Below are 18,911 nucleotides of genomic sequence, written 5' to 3'. Positions count from 1 at the left end.
GCTTATTATTTCTGATCGAATCCAAGTACATGTATTTGTATTAAGTCACAAATGGTCTTATCGCCACAAGTAAACATCAATTAACACGTCTTTTGATGATAAACATTGTTGTTTGATGACTGCGAGATTCGAAGTCAAATTCCAGCTTAAATCTTTATTATATTGTTTACTCATCGCCATAGTTTGTTCTTTTAATTTTTAAATATTTTTCTAATAAGAAATTCGACCCTCAACTTACCCCTCATAACTCAGAATGAATTACAAAAGTTAAGGATTGTTAACATTATTTTCCATAAACTTTGTATTACATCTCTGTGGAGAGTATTATATAGGTTTTTTAAAGATGCTCCACCGCTAACAAATGATATTTTTTCTCTATCAAAAACAGGATAAGACGATTTAGTATTTTTCTTCAGTTACAAAAGTTACTTACTTTACACCATTACCATCGTTGAAAAGTCTGAGCTTGTTATTTTACTTCAAGATAAAAATATCAAAAATAATTAATTGCATCCCGAAAAAATTCCGTGGCACTATGTCCTATATGGAATGCAGTACTGATTGCACATGCACCGAAAGCAAAATTAATTATTTTATATTATTTTTTGAGTTAATAAGACATACATATACACAATTAAACACCAGTTATTGTTCAAATGATGGGTACCATTTATGCTTTGTTGGCTGTGGAGCATCTTTAATAAGTTTGATGAAATTGGAGCCAGGCATTCTAATTCCCTCATAACATGAGCTTTAATCCTCGATAAATTGGTGCTCAAAATATGTAAATTGTAGATGATATTAAATTTGTAACACAACTGTCTACAACATGTTAGATATCATTAAAATGTTATATGGTTAATGACAAGGAAGAATTATGAACATGTTAACAATTGGTATTGTCTTATCTGATCGTGATGGCCAATCATCTTGCTATTTTGTATATGTATTGTACTAGATATCATGTTTTCATCTAAATGAATTCTTTGTGACCTAGTAATTTGCCTCTAGCCTAAGATTTGTTGCTGTTATATCGACCCCATACACGATACCCCATAGGTTACTATCACTGTCATTATATCCACCCCTTGACTATGACATAGCAAAAGCGAAGACGTTGTTTGCGACAACAGGTGAAACAATGAAAACCTAAAAATAGCAAAAGGCACTACTAGACCATAAGACCAATGTGTGTATGAAGTTTCGTGGAAATATCTCTACTGGTTTTAGAGTTATGCTCCGGAAACCATTCGTACGGACGGACGGACGGACGGAACCCATTTGTATATCCCCCGCCAACTTCGTTGGGTGGGAGATAATAAATAATTTTTAATTATTTTAATGAAGTTCACAAATTACAATAATGTAATTGAAATAAGAAACATAGTGTCCAATATATTCCGTTCAATTCCGTACATTTAGTACCAGGATTTGGACACAGAAGAAAGTCATCATTTCTAAAACTCACAAATACCAATTGAAATTCTGAACGATAGGCCAATCTTTACAACGATTTTCCGAAATGACCCTTTAGCAAAAATAATAAATCAAACAACGTCCCTTTTATATATATATATATTTTTTTTATTTCAATTCAAACCCAATAATTCTGATTTTGAAAATCTTAACTGTGAACTAGTAAGCATTCGTACTAAAATTCTAGAATATCATATATTCTATTTACAAAATGTAAGCCTGTCACCATTATACATTGTACAGTGTTAGATATCATCTTAAAACTAGATTTCAGTAAATGGTGCCAATAACTGAAAACCAATTTATATTCACGTACGATTATATTTCGCCAGTGAAAACCTGCCACGAAAATTAATCGCTGCAAACCCTAAATAAAGTTAAACCAAATTACTTTAAAATCGCCGTGAAAAAGTCGGTTAAGATAAAAAAGTGGCCGCCCCCGAAATTCGGTTTGTTTACGACATCCTTACCAGTACAGCCTACTCATAGCATGAATACCTTCCTGAAAGTCCCATTGTATAAAACTGTAAATTAAACATTTCCTAACTGACTTAATACAAATCTGGCAAGCTCGGCTTTTTATCTATTTAACATCTTCGACTAACAAATGACGCTACTATATCTGTTTGGTGGTTTTACACGAAGTCTGACCCCATGACTCAATCCCTCTCTGTGTTACTTAATGAGCATCATTGTATTAGGCTTTAAGTACAGTAAATTATGCGGTAACGACCACCTCTGTATAAAAACCATGTAAAACCACTGACTTGAGGTCCATGACCAATTTTAATATAATTTGACATGTGCGCAATGACCAGTTTGCTGTAAAGGCCTATTTTCTTCCTCCCTTGAGTGGTCTTTTATTTTTTTACTGTCTTTATAAGCAAGTTTACCTTCACATCCATTTGTACATTCTGGTCTTTAAGGATAAAATATATTTTCAGTAACAGCGGCTTTATAATTGGCCTAAAGACAATTAAAACATCACAACATATTTTGGTAATTATTTTTATTACATTTTATATATTTTTTATATAATCTCAATATCTTGTCCTTGATCCACTAAATGAGTAAATAATAGAAATATGAGCTTTAAATTGTTTTCGTGGTTCCTATAGTTGATATTGATGCCAGAATGAAGATTGTTATGTTATCTATATACACCATACTTTCCATAAAAAAGAAGTTTAAAGCTAAAGGTTTATGTGCCATAAATGGGTCGAAAATTTGGACACTCCATTTATTTTTACTTCAGTGAGCTATTAAAAACCATCTGTTTTGATGAATTATGTTGCAAAAAATTGTTAAAAGACGCGTACAAACATGTATGATGCTTAACAAGGATTTCAACAACACAGATATTATGTACAATACTGTAATAGTTACATGTACATGAAAACATACAATGTATCTGATGAAGTCACTTTATAATATATAACTATCACCATACAAATGTGAAATGGTTTTATAAATCACATCATGACTTCTTGGTTTGACCATGTTTTATACTGTATTATAGACATAAATATCAGTACTGACAAAATTAATTTTGAGCTCTTACTTGACTTCGTAAAATTAAAACCTTATGCATTGTAAGTATTGTAATTCTCAAACTATTTAACTATGGTAACTTTTGGTGTTGAATAATGACTATGAACATTAAGACATATCACTTTAAGTAAATCAACCACTACTCTTTGCACTTATCATCACAAACATATTTCTGCAACTGATCTTTGTAATTAACGCTTCGACTCTTAACTCCGCCCACTTCTATGTTACCTTATAGACTGACATTGTATAAGATGCAACCAACCCAATTTACCCTTTTTAAAGATAGAAAACTTCAAATCCACCAATACTTTGTAAAGTTATCTTCTGTAGCCAACATGCTGGTAGACAAACGTCCAATTCCACTGGTACTGATACCTATTGTAGTTCTTATATCAGTTCCACTGGTACAGATACCTATTGTAGTTCTTATATCAGTTCCACTGGTACAGATACCTATTGTAGTTCTTATATCAGTTCCACTGGTACAGATACCTATTGTAGTTCTTATATCAGTTCAACTGGTACAGATACCTATGGTAGTTCTTATATCAGTTCCACTGGTACAGATACCTATGGTAGTTCTTATATCAGTTCCACTGGTACAGATACCTATTGTAGTTCTTATATCAGTTCCACTGGTACAGATACCTATTGTAGTTCTTATATCAGTTCCACTGGTACAGATACCTATTGTAGTTCTTGTATCAGTTCAACTGGTACTGATACCTATTGTAGTTCTTATATCAGTTCCACTGGTACAGATACCTATGGTAGTTCTTATATCAGTTCCACTGGTAGATACCTATGGTAGTTCTTATATCAGTTCCACTGGTACAGATACCTATTGTAGTTCATATATCAGTTCCACTGGTAGATACCTATGGTAGTTCTTATATCAGTTCCACTGGTACAGATACCTATTGTAGTTTTTGTATCAGTTTCACTGGTACAGATACCTATTGTAGTTCTTATATCAGTTCCACTGGTACAGATACCTATTGTAGTTCTTATATCAGTTCCACTGGTACAGATACCTATTGTAGTTCTTATATCAGTTCCACTGGTACAGATACCTATGGTAGTTCTTATATCAGTTCCACTGGTACAGATACCTATGGTAATTCTTATATCAGTTCCACTGGTACAGATACCTATTGTAGTTCTTATATCAGTTCCACTGGTACAGATACCTATTGTAGTTCTTATATCAGTTCCACTGGTACAGATACCTATTGTAGTTTTTGTATCAGTTCAACTGGTACTGATACCTATTGTAGTTCTTATATCAGTTCCACTAGTACAGATACCTATGGTAGTTCTTATATCAGTTCCACTGGTACAGATACCTATGGTAGTTCTTGTATCAGTTACACTGGTACAGATACCTATTGTAGTTCTTATATCAGTTCCACTGGTACAGATACCTATTGTAGTTCTTATATCAGTTCCACTGGTACAGATACCTATTTAGTTCTTATATCAGTTCCACTGGTACATATACCTATTGTAGTTCTTATATCAGTTCCACTGGTACAGATACCTATTGTAGTTCTTATATTAGTTCCACTGGCACAGATACCTATTGTAGTTCTTATATCAGTTCCACTGGTACATATACCTATTGTAGTTCTTATATCAGTTCCACTGGTACAGATACCTATTGTAGTTCTTATATCAGTTCCACTGGCACAGATACCTATTATAGTTCTTATATCAGTTCCACTGGTACTGATACCTATTGTAGTTCTTATATCAGTTCCACTGGTAGATACCTATTGTAGTTCTTATATCAGTTACACTGGTACAGATACCTATGGTAGTTCTTATATCAGTTCCACTGGTACAGATACCTATTGTAGTTCTTATATCAGTTCCACTGGTAGATACCTATTGTAGTTCTTATATCAGTTACACTGGTACAGATACCTATGGTAGTTCTTATATCAGTTCCACTGGTACAAATACCTATTGTAGTTCTTATATCAGTTCCACTGGTACAAATACCTATTGAAGTTTTTGTATCAGTTTCACTGGTACAGATACCTATTGTAGTTCTTATATCAGTTCCACTGGTACAGATACCTATGGTAGTTCTTATATCAGTTCCACTGGTACAGATACCTATTGTAGTTCTTATATCAGTTCCACTGGTACAGATACCTATTGTAGTTCTTATATCAGTTCCACTGGTAAAGATACCTTTTGTAGTTCTTATATCAGTTCCACTGGTACAGATACCTATGGTAGTTCTTATATCAGTTCCACTGGTACAGATACCTATTGTAGTTCTTATATCAGTTACACTGGTACAGATACCTATGGTAGTTCTTATATCAGTTCCACTGGTACAAATACCTATTGTAGTTCTTATATCAGTTCCACTGGTACAGATACCTATTGTAGTTTTTGTATCAGTTCACTGGTACTGATACCTATTGTAGTTCTTATATCAGTTCCACTAGTACAGATACCTATGGTAGTTCTTATATCAGTTCCACTGGTACAGATACCTATGGTAGTTCTTGTATCAGTTACACTGGTACAGATACCTATTGTAGTTCTTATATCAGTTCCACTGGTACAGATACCTATTGTAGTTCTTATATCAGTTCCACTGGTACAGATACCTATTTAGTTCTTATATCAGTTCCACTGGTACATATACCTATTGTAGTTCTTATATCAGTTCCACTGGTACAGATACCTATTGTAGTTCTTATATCAGTTCCACTGGTACAGATACCTATTGTAGTTCTTATATCAGTTCCACTGGTACATATACCTATTGTAGTTCTTATATCAGTTCCACTGGTACAGATACCTATTGTAGTTCTTATATCAGTTCCACTGGTACAGATACCTATTGTAGTTCTTATATCAGTTCCACTGGTACAGATACCTATTGTAGTTCTTATATCAGTTCCACTGGTAGATACCTATTGTAGTTCTTATATCAGTTACACTGGTACAGATACCTATGGTAGTTCTTATATCAGTTCCACTGGTACAGATACCTATTGTAGTTCTTATATCAGTTCCACTGGTACAGATACCTATTGTAGTTCTTATATCAGTTACACTGGTACAGATACCTATGGTAGTTCTTATATCAGTTCCACTGGTACAGATACCTATTGTAGTTCTTATATCAGTTCCACTGGTACAAATACCTATTGAAGTTTTTGTATCAGTTTCACTGGTACAGATACCTATTGTAGTTCTTATATCAGTTCCACTGGTACAGATACCTATGGTAGTTCTTATATCAGTTCCACTGGTACAGATACCTATTGTAGTTCTTATATCAGTTCCACTGGTACAGATACCTATTGTAGTTCTTATATCAGTTACACTGGTACAGATACCTTTTGTAGTTCTTATATCAGTTCCACTGGTACAGATACCTATGGTAGTTCTTATATCAGTTCCACTGGTACAGATACCTATTGTAGTTCTTATATCAGTTACACTGGTACAGATACCTATGGTAGTTCTTATATCAGTTCCACTGGTACAAATACCTATTGTAGTTCTTATATCAGTTCCACTGGTACAGATACCTATTGTAGTTTTTGTATCAGTTCAACTGGTACTGATACCTATTGTAGTTCTTATATCAGTTCCACTGGTACAGATACCTATTGTAGTTCTTATATCAGTTCCACTGGTACAGATACCTATGGTAGTTCTTGTATCAGTTACACTGGTACAGATACCTATTGTAGTTCTTATATTAGTTCCACTGGCACAGATACCTATTGTAGTTCTTATATCAGTTCCACTGGTACAGATACCTATTGTAGTTCTTATATCAGTTCCACTGGTACATATACCTATGGTAGTTCTTGTATCAGTTACACTGGTACAGATACCTATTGTAGTTCTTATATTAGTTCCACTGGCACAGATACCTATTGTAGTTCTTATATCAGTTCCACTGGTACATATACCTATTGTAGTTCTTATATCAGTTCCACTGGTACAGATACCTATTGTAGTTCTTATATCAGTTCCACTGGCACAGATACCTATTATAGTTCTTATATCAGTTCCACTGGTACTGATACCTATTGTAGTTCTTATATCAGTTCCACTGGTAGATACCTATTGTAGTTCTTATATCAGTTACACTGGTACAGATACCTATGGTAGTTCTTATATCAGTTCCACTGGTACAGATACCTATTGTAGTTCTTATATCAGTTCCACTGGTAGATACCTATTGTAGTTCTTATATCAGTTACACTGGTACAGATACCTATGGTAGTTCTTATATCAGTTCCACTGGTACAGATACCTATTGTAGTTCTTATATCAGTTCCACTGGTACAAATACCTATTGAAGTTTTTGTATCAGTTTCACTGGTACAGATACCTATTGTAGTTCTTATATCAGTTCCACTGGTACAGATACCTATGGTAGTTCTTATATCAGTTCCACTGGTACAGATACCTATTGTAGTTCTTATATCAGTTCCACTGGTACAGATACCTATTGTAGTTCTTATATCAGTTACACTGGTACAGATACCTTTTGTAGTTCTTATATCAGTTCCACTGGTACAGATACCTATGGTAGTTCTTATATCAGTTCCACTGGTACAGATACCTATTGTAGTTCTTATATCAGTTACACTGGTACAGATACCTATGGTAGTTCTTATATCAGTTCCACTGGTACAAATACCTATTGTAGTTCTTATATCAGTTCCACTGGTACAGATACCTATGGTAGTTCTTATATCAGTTCCACTGGTACAGATACCTATTGAAGTTCTTATATCAGTTCCACTGGTACAGATACCTATTGTAGTTCTTATATCAGTTCCACTGGTAGATACCTATTGTAGTTTTTATATCAGTTACACTGGTACAGATACCTATGGTAGTTCTTATATCAGTTCCACTGGTACAGATACCTATTGTAGTTCTTATATCAGTTCCACTGGTACAGATACCTATTGTAGTTCTTATATCAGTTCCACCGGTAAAGATACCTATTGTAGTTCTTATATCAGTTCCACTGGTACAGATACCTATTGTAGTTCTTATATCAGTTCAACTGGTACAGATACCTATGGTAGTTCTTACGTCAGTTCCACTGGTACAGATACCTTTTCTAGTTCTTATATGAGCTTACATATCGTAATGTTATTATCAAATCTAAGAATGGAAGCAATTAAGTTGATTTCCAGAGTGTCGATGTTTTCCTGGTTTTGTGGGTGCAAAAAATGGATCTGTGGAAATTTGATAATACTAACAATAAAATGAACTATATTGATATCATTAAAGTCAAATTACAAAATTTTAAAACTACAAAATATAATTTTGTCCAAATCGTGAAATTTTTTGCCTGCAAAAATAACCACCTATACAGTATTTACAATATTACAAAAGTATAAATGGGACTTTGGATGGCCTTTACAGTCTAGACATTAAATTTGAGCACAAAATAGCAAACAAAATAATCAGTTTCAATTTACAGAACAATCTAAAAACAGTTTACATTTGATTGGATCATGTAAATCAACATAATAAGCACAGTAAAACAATTTGATTGTTTACACACAGAGACACAGTAAATACCAGTAAGCATTATACATTGGACATAAAACAGATACAGATATAAAATCAACTTAATACTCAGATTTGATTATATATGTAAATATAAATAAATAATTATTACATATTTAGAAAATAAAATTTGTAGATTACTAATTAGTGGAATGTGCTCGTGGGACAAGTAAGACATCATAATAATGGGGATTAAAATATATGTTTATAATAAAAACTACATGTTTTCAAATGTCAGGGAAATATTTGTCGTGTACATATGAACCTCATTCACTTCAACGTTCATTGCTTGAAATATCTTTTTTATGCTTTAAAGTGTGTTTTTTGGTCCTGACCTAACAATAGAATTGACAAAATTTTGAATGTATTGATTCATGGCAACTAGGCTAGGGGTCAAAGGTGAAAGATAAAATGTAGCTTATGTGAAACCTTTGATCTCTGGCCTAGTTGCAACATAAGTCAAATGATATAATTACATATTGATCATTATTAAAGGTAGATGAAAAACACCAAAAATAGGTCATACACATCTTGATGGATTCAGGTGTAAGGTATCAATAAAGATATTACAACTTCTATCTAACAATGTACAGAACAAATGTCCAGGTACATTAAATGTGTAAAGGTAACTTATAGGTGTTATATCATTTCTTAGCTTTGTACACTAGTAGTTATATTGTAAAATAGTTGTTACATAACATAACAGCAAACCCCTAAATTATGGAAAAAGTCCATAAATATGAAAAGTAAAAAAGAAAATTCTAAATAAGAACAAAAGCAAATGCCAGAAAATGCCAATTTCTGCAACATCCCATCTATAACAGTGCACAGTACCTACAGAGAATTTTACATAAGTAATATCAATGATTTTATTACCAAACATCTGGCTATTGGCATAAAGGTAACTAACAATTAAGGCAATACAAGAAACTCCTTAGTTGAAGCTCTAAGTTTCGAAAATATTTAAAGACTTTGGCCTGAAAAGTAAGTAAAGGACATTTACTTGAACAAACTTGCAATTGGTACATACCCATCATCCTAGTATGCTACAGGTCCAATATCAGGTCTCTAGGCCTCTCAGTTTTTCACAAGATTTTGTTTTGTTCTTGGTCCCGCAGATTACAATTAAATACTTAACATTTTATATTACAGCGTAATCACTTAACACAAAGAAGGACATAAAATTACACAGCATATACAGAGATCCGTATTAAATAAATTATACTGTATTTGTCTTATTTCCATTCATTAATATCATAATCTAACACTGAATCATTCAAATAATCTCTCCAATAAAGTGATCATAATTAAGTGTTACTCTGCATATCTATGCATTATATGAGTTTCTTGATTTTCCACTCTGCACTAATAGATTATTTCTGTACTGTTTTCATCAGTAGAGAAAAGATAAAGAAATATATTGGGCCCTTGTAAGTTTATTGATTGAACTCACTTAATTGCCTTGCCCACTTAAACTTTTTTCATACGCCCAATACATATATTTGCATTACCCCTGTATAACACAACATAACTAATGAAATCATATAATTAAACAGCCAGGTGTAAAATTTTCTTCGATATTGATAGTTTAGTAGGCTACATATAAGAGAGGTCATACCAGGCTACATATCTTCACTGGCAGGGGTCACTGGTAGGGTCAAAGGTCACAGCAGGTGACGGTACCTAGGGTTGATATCTAATCGACACTCCTGACACGGGAACTCTTTTGTCAGGAAGGGATCATACCTGAAAACAATAAATATTTAAGTAGAACCTAGAAGGAACATCGATATATATATTTCTTACTAATATATGGTGACTAGTGAGCACTGGTAATGTATGATTTGTAAAATGTTGTGTAGCTGGATTACTGTTTAGATCATGGAGATTTTCCATGAGCCTTCCTAGTATGAATAGCTACCTTGTTGATCAAATAAAAGAAAGAGAACTTTTATAGATTAGAAGGATAACATTTGACAAACAATCGTTATCATAGTAGATTCAAGGAAAGAAATATTTTAGGAAAAACAATGATGTATTTTTCGTATAAATGTATGCATGACTGGCTGTAAATCAACATCAGTTGTGTTATAACTTTATGCTGTATGATCTGCCTAAATGTATGTTTACAGCAATGTGATATCTATCTGAGGTTATAAGCTTACAGCAAGGCTGTATCTATACATGATCAAACTGACCAGAAATTGACAGCAAGGTTATGTCCGACTGTTACATTTGGTGAAGATTGGACCTCATGCCACCAGAAACTTGGCATGAACAGGACGTCACCTTCCCTCAATGTGCAGTTTAGTGGCATAGCTGAGGCAAACTGTGGAAATTTCTAAAAAGAGGTACATACGTACAACTAGTCATATTTCAGAAAATCTATTATGTCTAAATCATCAAAGATATATATACACAATTTGTAAAACAAATACTTGTACATATGGACATTTGTCTGCTTTTGTATTAACAGAAAATTACTATGCATGCAAGCATGGAATGAATCATTGATTTCTTGTCTGGAAATCCCATTCAATATAACAAATACTAAACAAAGCATTGCATGAGGATTGCAGAAATTCAAAACTTTATGATTATATCTTATAATTTACCTGAAAGTCTGGTTTCAGGATATCGACAGGTGACATAACCATGGATGTACTGTCAACTAATGAGCTGCGTCGGAATTCTTTTGTTGTTTTGTTGTATGAAAAAATAGCTTCTGCAATATGGGCCTCATATAGATTTTCATTTTGGTGTGGCTCAAAGAGGATCACTTGCTTTTGCCCATGAATCTGTCAAAATAAATGTTAAGTTTAATAAGTTTATGGTGATAACATCAATTGATGTATAATATCAAATTACACACAAAATGGTTCAATTCCTTAATCAGACTTTGAAATACATGAGCATTAACTCCAATGAGTCAATATCACATACAATATATTATTATTAGCAATTTATTGCATGATATTGATTAAAATAATTAAAATATAATTATTGTGTAGACACCTTAAAGTGAACAGTCGGGCAAGGATGGCTAAAGTCAGTAAAAATGGTGTGAATGTATCCATTATACTTTCTTATGAAATGAAAAAAATAAAATATCTCGTCAAAATCTGTCTGCGTACGAATAAATTAATTTAAAGTATGGAAATTCTAAAACGTCCTCCCGGCTCACTATGTCCGTGGTTATTTCAACTTTTCTTTACTTTAATGGTCAGAACTGGGAAACTAAGCAGAACTTTACCGTCGTATTAATATGCGAGAACTTTTGGCAGGCCAATGAACGCATTTAGACTGGTTTTCTTTGCCCGACTATTCACTTTAAGTTACATTAACATCATGTACTTAAAAACCATGACGACAGATATGTAAATGAAATAGATTTAACCATTTTACCTGACAAAGAAAATTATCATACGGATCAAAGTGAAGTTTCCCCAAAGTATTCCCATCACTGAGCCATATGTTAAGATGGTCCAATCGATGTCTCCCAGGAGCTATAAATGGCATTTCTATTATATCCTCTTCTAATTCTGGCAGGTGTTCAGGAATTGATGAATATTCTAAATATGCTGATACATTTTTCAACTCTCCCCTGGTAACATTTTCAATCATGTCCACAAAATCTGAAAACTTCAATCCTAGTGATGCTGGTCTTACAACCACTAGTTCGGGATGTGGAAGCTGCAATTTTACCTCAGGGGGGATAGAGAAAGTGTTAAAATTTTCCCAGAGTTCTGCTTTTTCTACTCCTTCAAATTCTCCTCCTGGTGTTAACTTAACATAAATATCATGATTGCCAAATTCTTTCTTGAAATACTCATTTGTCCATTTCTGAAAAGCGGGCCAAGATTTTGTTATATTTTCTATAATAACTGGTTTTGATAGTTTTATGTAGTTATGAAAAAAATGCTCAACAGATGGTTTACTTATTCTCTCACATTGTGGTATAGATTCATCATTTCCAAAACCATGTTTTTTACATGACAAACTTTCATCTGGACTATGACCTGTTTGACATACTCCATTTTCTTCATTACTTTCTTTATTTTCATCATTTGTTTTTAAATCATGTAACATTTCTGTAGAGGTTATTTCTTGTTCTCCATCTTCCATATTCAGTATACCAACATAAGGATCATCCAAGCCCAACAGTTTCCTCATTGTGTTATCTGAAATCTGTGATACAGAAAAAAGCGTATTTAGAATTTCTTTTCTGTGAAGACCTTCTATACTCAGTCCCCCACTCGCAGAAATATACGTATTGCACTTGTTGTTTATAAAATCAGTCAGACTGGCATGGCTTACAAATCCAGAATAAAGGCTGGGACTCAGAGATGATGGACTTTTTCTCATAAGCAAACAAGTCCTATCCGGTATTCTTCTTTCAAAAATAATTATTTCTGCTTGACCTGAATGTGAAGTAAATTGTACTGATAATTCCTGACCACTCGGCCATATAAATGGTGTCACTTCAATTAATCCGAATCGCGTGCGTGGTTCATCAATGAATGTTTTGGTTGCCAGATCATTGAAGACAGCTGACGTGTCCATGCTAGCAAACTCCGTCAATAAGACTAAACACGCGTTGTCAACAGACGATAAAATATCAGAAGGGTTAAACATGTCGTGGCAACTCACAGACGACACCACAATGATGTTGATCAAAGCAATCAACAATAAGCAGCAAACTTCTGGTTTGTTGTATTGATACCGGTGTCGTTTCGTGGAGGCCGCCATCTTGATAAAAGGGACGTAACTCTTAATGAAAACTTTGAAAACAAGAAAAAATACTCGGGACTTTCCGGCTACCATCGGAATTTGGACAGATAATGCAAGGAAATCTGTTTAAATATGCAAACAAGATTTTATATAAACATACTGTATATATATATATTTCCATTTTACTTGGCATGCAAACTAGTAGTCCGCTAAACCTGCCTAGGCTTCTTTATGTTTTTTGCCTAATTTATATTAGGAAAAAAAAACTAATAAATATAGGAAACTACATACACATGTATAGCAGTACAGTAGCTCTGCAAATTGTATGAAATTAATCCGATAACGCTCGTTATGGTAGATTAATAATTGCAAGTACGTACAATGTACATGTAGATGAGAATAGCCCAAACCATGTATTAAATGTCTTATGTACATGTAGATGAGAATAGCCCAAACCATGTATTAAATGTCTTATGTACATGTAGATGAGAATAGCCCAATCCATGTATTAAATGTACCTGTAGTGGTGTGTTGTTTCTAGTGATTTTGTTAACAAAAGGTACAATGAACATTTTGTTTGTACATTTCCCGCCGATAATCGAAATTAAAACTGAAAATAAATCTTGATTATTGAAATATCAAAACTACGAAGCGGAGAAGGTCGAAAAAAACTCAATGAATCAAGAATTTTGAAAATGTCATGATGTTTTTTCTTCTTTTCTAAACAATATTCAACCTTATAAAGCACAGTGTGTATATTCACTGTATTGCATATCAAAAGCCAAGGACAGCAACTCTGTCGGTACATGTATATTTTGCCCCCAGTGAAAACATCGGATATGAAAAAAAAATGTTGCTGTTTTGTGGGGTTTTTTTTTTCTTTCTTTTTTTAGGAAAGGTACGGACATTGGTAATGTTGAGCAATGGTTTCTGACTAAATGTACGTTACTGCAACTGGAATTTAATTCTGTCTTCGTGTAAAGCGGGGTGTAACGTGAGGTATACACCAGTGGCGTAGGAAGATACAACGTAATGGGGAGGCAATTAGGTCCTCAATATTTCGTAACACCCCCCTCGCGCGCTCCGCACCCACAGGAGATAATTGATATACTTTTTTTTCATGTATCATTACATATAATCCTTGTACAAATTTATAGACAGTGGCTTCGCTAACAGGAAATTAATAATTAGCGTGCGAGTTTTGGGGGATATCCACTAGAAAAATATTACTATTTAGAAAGGCTGAGATGGATTTTACAATGTATTCGGCACGAAATATTTGGTGTTTTGGGGGTCCGGTTGTCTCCCCCTGGAAAAAAAATACGATTTAGAATAGCTAAGATGAGTTTTACGATGCATTTTGTTGAATTTGCGAGCGACGAAGGCGCGAGATTTTGGTGTTTGGGGGGTCTGAGGATCATCTCCCGGGGAAAAAATAACGATTTAGAAAGGCCAAGATGAATTTTGTAAAGTATTCTGATGAATTTGCGAGCACAGAAGGCATCAGATTTTGTTGTTTGGGAGGTCCTGGGTTCTCCCCCAGGAAAACAATTTACGATTTAGAATGGCTGAGATGAGTTTTACAATGCATTTTGTTGAATTTGCGAGCGCCGTTGGCGCGAGATGTTGGTTTTTGTGGGGGCCGAGGGTCTCCCCTACGATTTTGTATTTTGATGATTTTTAAGCGTTCTTAACACGGTAATTTTTCGATTTAAAGTTACCTGCATTTAGAAATGGTTATTGTGATTGTCGTCTTGCCATTATGCAACCCAGCTCGCAATTACTCAAAAAATAACGAATTGATTGTCTTGCTAAGACATATAAACAAATCAATCTTTTAAGAAGCATTTTTTGAAAAAGTATAATCCCTTGATGGACATTTTTAGTCTAGTTCGTGTGTATTGAATTTTTCTGTATTAAAGGTTGGAACATTACGTGTTGAACGTTTTACGAAACGCACCGCGCAGCGGAAAATTTCCTAAAATAAATACAAAAATGTGCAGGAGGACTCTTTTTTTCTTTCAAATATGCATTTTTAGAACATTTCACTCTGCGAAAATGGGAGGGGGGGCGCAAAAAGACATGTTTGCCCCCCCCCCCCTTCCTACGGAGAATTGGATGGGACAGGCACGATTAACATGATAAGCATTATAATGGTCTTTATCTTCTTATATAGATATGAAAAAAAAAGAAAAAAAACAATCGCATTTTTTCTAATTTCTTTTAATTGTGAAAGTCTTTCATTCACGTTGTGCGTTCCTCCTTTAGACTTTGTGGTGTGAAAGACATCGGGAGTAATTCTGCTACCGTAACAACTTTGACAGTCATGTCGGGCTTGACGAGATACAGCGGCATCTCAAGGTTAAACTACAACAATATATAGATACAATATTTAAGTATACATGTACATCAACGTATCAATAAAGGCTACTAAATGTTTTCAGATATCCAAACCCTCTAAATGATACTAGGTCAATTTATATATTTTCTATTTTAAAAAAATCAAACGTTCGTAATTAAAAAAACGTTCTGTCAATGGTTAGTGAATCTATGTATAAATGAATGGCTATCAACCATATTTTTGATAATCTATGCAGATTACACATAGTTGCAATCAGAATAGGATCCAACACAAAAATAACAAGATTAAAAACAAAAACGACAACCAAATAAAGAACAACAAGATGGAGGAAATGGGATAAGAAAAAAGAACAAACAGAAAAGAACATCAATAATAACGGCAAAAACAATATCAGGAATGAGAAGAAAAACAAGAAGAGCAAACGCACAGGAAGAGAGGAGTAAAAAACATCTGTTAAAAATGACCAAATGTGATAGGTCTTAAGAAACTTTATTGACGTCAACATCAATAGATGCACCTCAAAGAGGTTCATTATACAACACAACAAAGACAATATACATGTACTATACCTCAGCGAACACCTGTCTGCACGCCCCACAAGAGCCTTTAAACGACCCCTTCACATCGCTGGAATGAAAAAAAATGGACATACATTAACTCATACCTTTATTGCAAATTATGTAAGACATTACTTTTGTTTTCAATTTTCGGAATATTTCAACATTACCAACACAGCAATAAAACCAAGTTAATACCACAAGGGTTAGGTCCTTACCACGATATGGCCACGCCTTTAAATTCTGTGTGTCCCTGGGCTACCGCATTCCAAATGGCCACTCTCTCCGCGCAGACACTCAGACCGTACGACGCGTTCTCTACATTGACGCCTGTGGTAATTCAATAAGTTATAAGAAAGTTTAAAAAAAAATGGAGAAAAAAACACTTGTAAAAGCATAAATGTAGATTAATTCACATATAAATGCTGTCAAATGTCATGTATCAGTATAACTAATGTTGTCATTGTAGATTGCCATCCGCGATATTCCGGGGTTTACCATCACTGTCGTTATACATGTATCCAATAGCTCCATATAACGACAGTGATACTAAACTCTGGAATATCGAGGATGGAGTTCTGTAGGATGAAACAATCTGATATTAATACTTTTACCAAAAGATACATCGACTGTAGTTTAAGTATCAATCATAAACTGGAACCTATAAATCTCGATTCCAAGTCCAAGAGGTCAGTTCCCAGAGATTGACCTACCAGTGACCACTGAGCCATCCGCACAAAGCACGGCTGAACCGACCCGGAAGTTGCTGTACGGACAATACGCCCTGTCTTTGGCCTTGACCGCAGCATGAACCAGTGACTGTATACTCGGATCTGAAATGATACAGTTATATAGCGAACAAACAATAACAAAACCCATAACCCCCCCTTCAAAAAGGACAGATATTAGAACAACAATGTGCACCTTTTTGACATTACATGTTTGTTTAAAAAAATGCCTCTATTGCTTGTCTTATCAATTTATAACACGAATCTTGCGTTTGAAAATTGAAAAAAAATAACAGAAAACATGCATTCCATCGTATCATCGTAGCAGTAGTTCATATATCAAAAATACAGCATGCAAGATTGAAACATAGCATTGACCGTATTCAATTTACTATGGCCATAAAAAAAATCTGTTTAGGGTTACCCGACTGACCCTAAATTTTTACCCCCGACCCTAATTTTTTTCCACTTTTCTACGAAAAAAAAAAATAAAAAATCGGGATTTCGATTTCAGACTCCGGTTCCGGCCATCATTTTCGAGTGAATAACACTTAATAAAAGAAAGAAAAAAAAAACTCCAGACCGACCCACCCTATTTTTTTTTTTTTTTTTTTTGCCAATGTAACCCTTAACAGACATACATTTTTTTGACCTAACCACAAAGCATATATATCTACGTCCCTCAGTTCAGTTACAAAAGAGTTCCTATTCAAAAGACCGATATTGCCTTAAGGTTATTTTTTCAAAGTACGCGGATCGGCGATAAACAATCCGTTGCATATCTCATGAATGAGAGTATTCTAGCAGACATAACTGATACCAATGTTCATATTTATGTTTTTTATATTTTTCCGCTAAATTGATTTCAATCAGTTACTGTATTATATCAGATTCCTTCCAGGAAAATTAATTTCTATTTTCAGAACAATGCAATCATGTTGTTCAGCCATTTTTTACTGGGAAGCCTATTGTACACATTGTGAACTACTTTAAATAGCCAGTTATAAGACGGTCGCATTTTGTATGCAATCCACTCCTTTATCTATTATAGGAATTTTAACGTGCAGGATATTTAAATATGAACGTTTTTGTCATGTCAAACATCTAACAATGCTGGATTAAAAAAAATGGGACATTAAATGTCTTTTATTCTAAATTGTAGTGCGCAGATTTTGTATTCTATACCCATTTGAATTGAGTTCTTATGTTTATTGTATCTTGCTATCTGTCAATTATTCGCTACCGTAGAAACACAGTACCCGCTGATACGACCTACTTCTCATTTTGACCCAAATACTCACTCATGAGGCCATATATCTGCATTTAGCACTACGCTCAAAAGAAATACATACCTTAAAAAGGTGATTGTATCGAACCTTGTGAAGGTCAGTACTTACCAAAAGTGTCTACGTTCATAGTGAAGTGTAAGTAAACTTCACAATCTACACAAAGGTGATGAGCGTTGTATTCAGTATGTGACCAGAGAAATGTAAGGAAGCCTCGCTGTACATAACAGAGACAGACAAAAGACACACGGTATTGGTATGACCCGGGAAATGTAACGAAGCCTCACTGTATCACAGACAAAAGACACAATGTACTGGTATGACCCGGGAAATGTAACGAAGCCTCACTGTATCACAGACAAAAGACACACTGTACTGGTATGACTCGGGAAATGTAACGAAGCCTCACTGTGATCACAGACAAAAGACACACGACACGTACTGGTATGACCCGGGAAATGTAACGAAGCCTCACTGTATCACAGACAAAAGACACACTGTACTGGTATGACTCGGGAAATGTAAGGAAGCCTCACTGTATCACAGACAAAAGACACACTGTACTGGTATGACCCGGGAAATGTAAGGAAGCCTCACTGTATCACAGACAAAAGACACACTGTACTGGTATGACTCGGAAAAT

At 34.4% G+C, this 18,911-nt stretch overlaps 3 protein-coding genes across 3 annotated transcripts; all 3 read right to left on the bottom strand.

Annotated features, from left to right (window-relative positions):
- Nucleotides 1-3,888: 3,888 nt before the first annotated feature.
- Nucleotides 3,889-9,638, bottom strand: LOC138328938 (uncharacterized). The gene is made up of 5 exons (XM_069275647.1): nucleotides 9,618-9,638; nucleotides 7,289-7,871; nucleotides 6,006-6,590; nucleotides 4,957-5,424; nucleotides 3,889-4,259 (listed from the first exon to the last, which is right to left on the bottom strand). Exons 1-5 carry the CDS (start codon nucleotides 9,636-9,638, stop codon nucleotides 3,889-3,891), a joined length of 2,028 nt encoding a protein of 675 aa, XP_069131748.1.
- On the bottom strand, nucleotides 7,548-13,370 carry LOC138329241 (uncharacterized). The gene is made up of 4 exons (XM_069276076.1): nucleotides 12,010-13,370; nucleotides 11,220-11,402; nucleotides 10,803-10,945; nucleotides 7,548-10,350 (listed from the first exon to the last, which is right to left on the bottom strand). The coding sequence occupies exons 1-4, from the start codon at nucleotides 13,351-13,353 to the stop codon at nucleotides 10,269-10,271; spliced, it is 1,752 nt and encodes a 583-aa protein (XP_069132177.1). The 5' UTR covers nucleotides 13,354-13,370; the 3' UTR covers nucleotides 7,548-10,268.
- A 2,166-nt stretch (nucleotides 13,371-15,536) lies between these two features.
- LOC138328763 (cytidine deaminase-like) lies at nucleotides 15,537-18,552 on the bottom strand. The gene is made up of 5 exons (XM_069275507.1): nucleotides 18,380-18,552; nucleotides 16,968-17,087; nucleotides 16,473-16,584; nucleotides 16,267-16,324; nucleotides 15,537-15,702 (listed from the first exon to the last, which is right to left on the bottom strand). The coding sequence occupies exons 1-5, from the start codon at nucleotides 18,396-18,398 to the stop codon at nucleotides 15,580-15,582; spliced, it is 432 nt and encodes a 143-aa protein (XP_069131608.1). The 5' UTR covers nucleotides 18,399-18,552; the 3' UTR covers nucleotides 15,537-15,579.
- Between the last annotated feature and the right edge of the window lie 359 nt (nucleotides 18,553-18,911).

The sequence above is a fragment of the Argopecten irradians genome, chromosome 8 (assembly GCF_041381155.1).
Source record: "Argopecten irradians isolate NY chromosome 8, Ai_NY, whole genome shotgun sequence".
Lineage (NCBI taxonomy): Eukaryota > Metazoa > Mollusca > Bivalvia > Pectinida > Pectinidae > Argopecten > Argopecten irradians.
The sequence above is the reverse complement of the archived record's forward strand: the minus strand, read 5'-3'. Positions and strand labels throughout refer to the sequence as shown.

Coding starts and splice junctions, on each gene's coding strand:
- LOC138328938 (XM_069275647.1), bottom strand. CDS start 9,638: ATGGGTATGTACCAATTGCAA. Junction 5,425..6,005: donor TGATATAAGAACTACCATAG/GTATCTGTACCA, acceptor AAACTACAATAG/GTATCTGTACCAGTGGAACT. Junction 4,260..4,956: donor TGATATAAGAACTACCATAG/GTATCTGTACCA, acceptor AAACTACAATAG/GTATCTGTACCAGTGGAACT.
- LOC138329241 (XM_069276076.1), bottom strand. CDS start 13,353: ATGGCGGCCTCCACGAAACGACACCGGTATCAATACAACAAACCAGAA. Junction 11,403..12,009: donor ATGATAATTTTCTTTGTCAG/GTAAAATGGTTA, acceptor TTATTTTGACAG/ATTCATGGGCAAAAGCAAGT. Junction 10,946..11,219: donor TCCTGAAACCAGACTTTCAG/GTAAATTATAAG, acceptor ACCTCTTTTTAG/AAATTTCCACAGTTTGCCTC.
- LOC138328763 (XM_069275507.1), bottom strand. Junction 16,585..16,967: donor GGATGGCTCAGTGGTCACTG/GTAGGTCAATCT, acceptor GAATTACCACAG/GCGTCAATGTAGAGAACGCG. Junction 16,325..16,472: donor AAAGGCGTGGCCATATCGTG/GTAAGGACCTAA, acceptor TTTTCATTCCAG/CGATGTGAAGGGGTCGTTTA.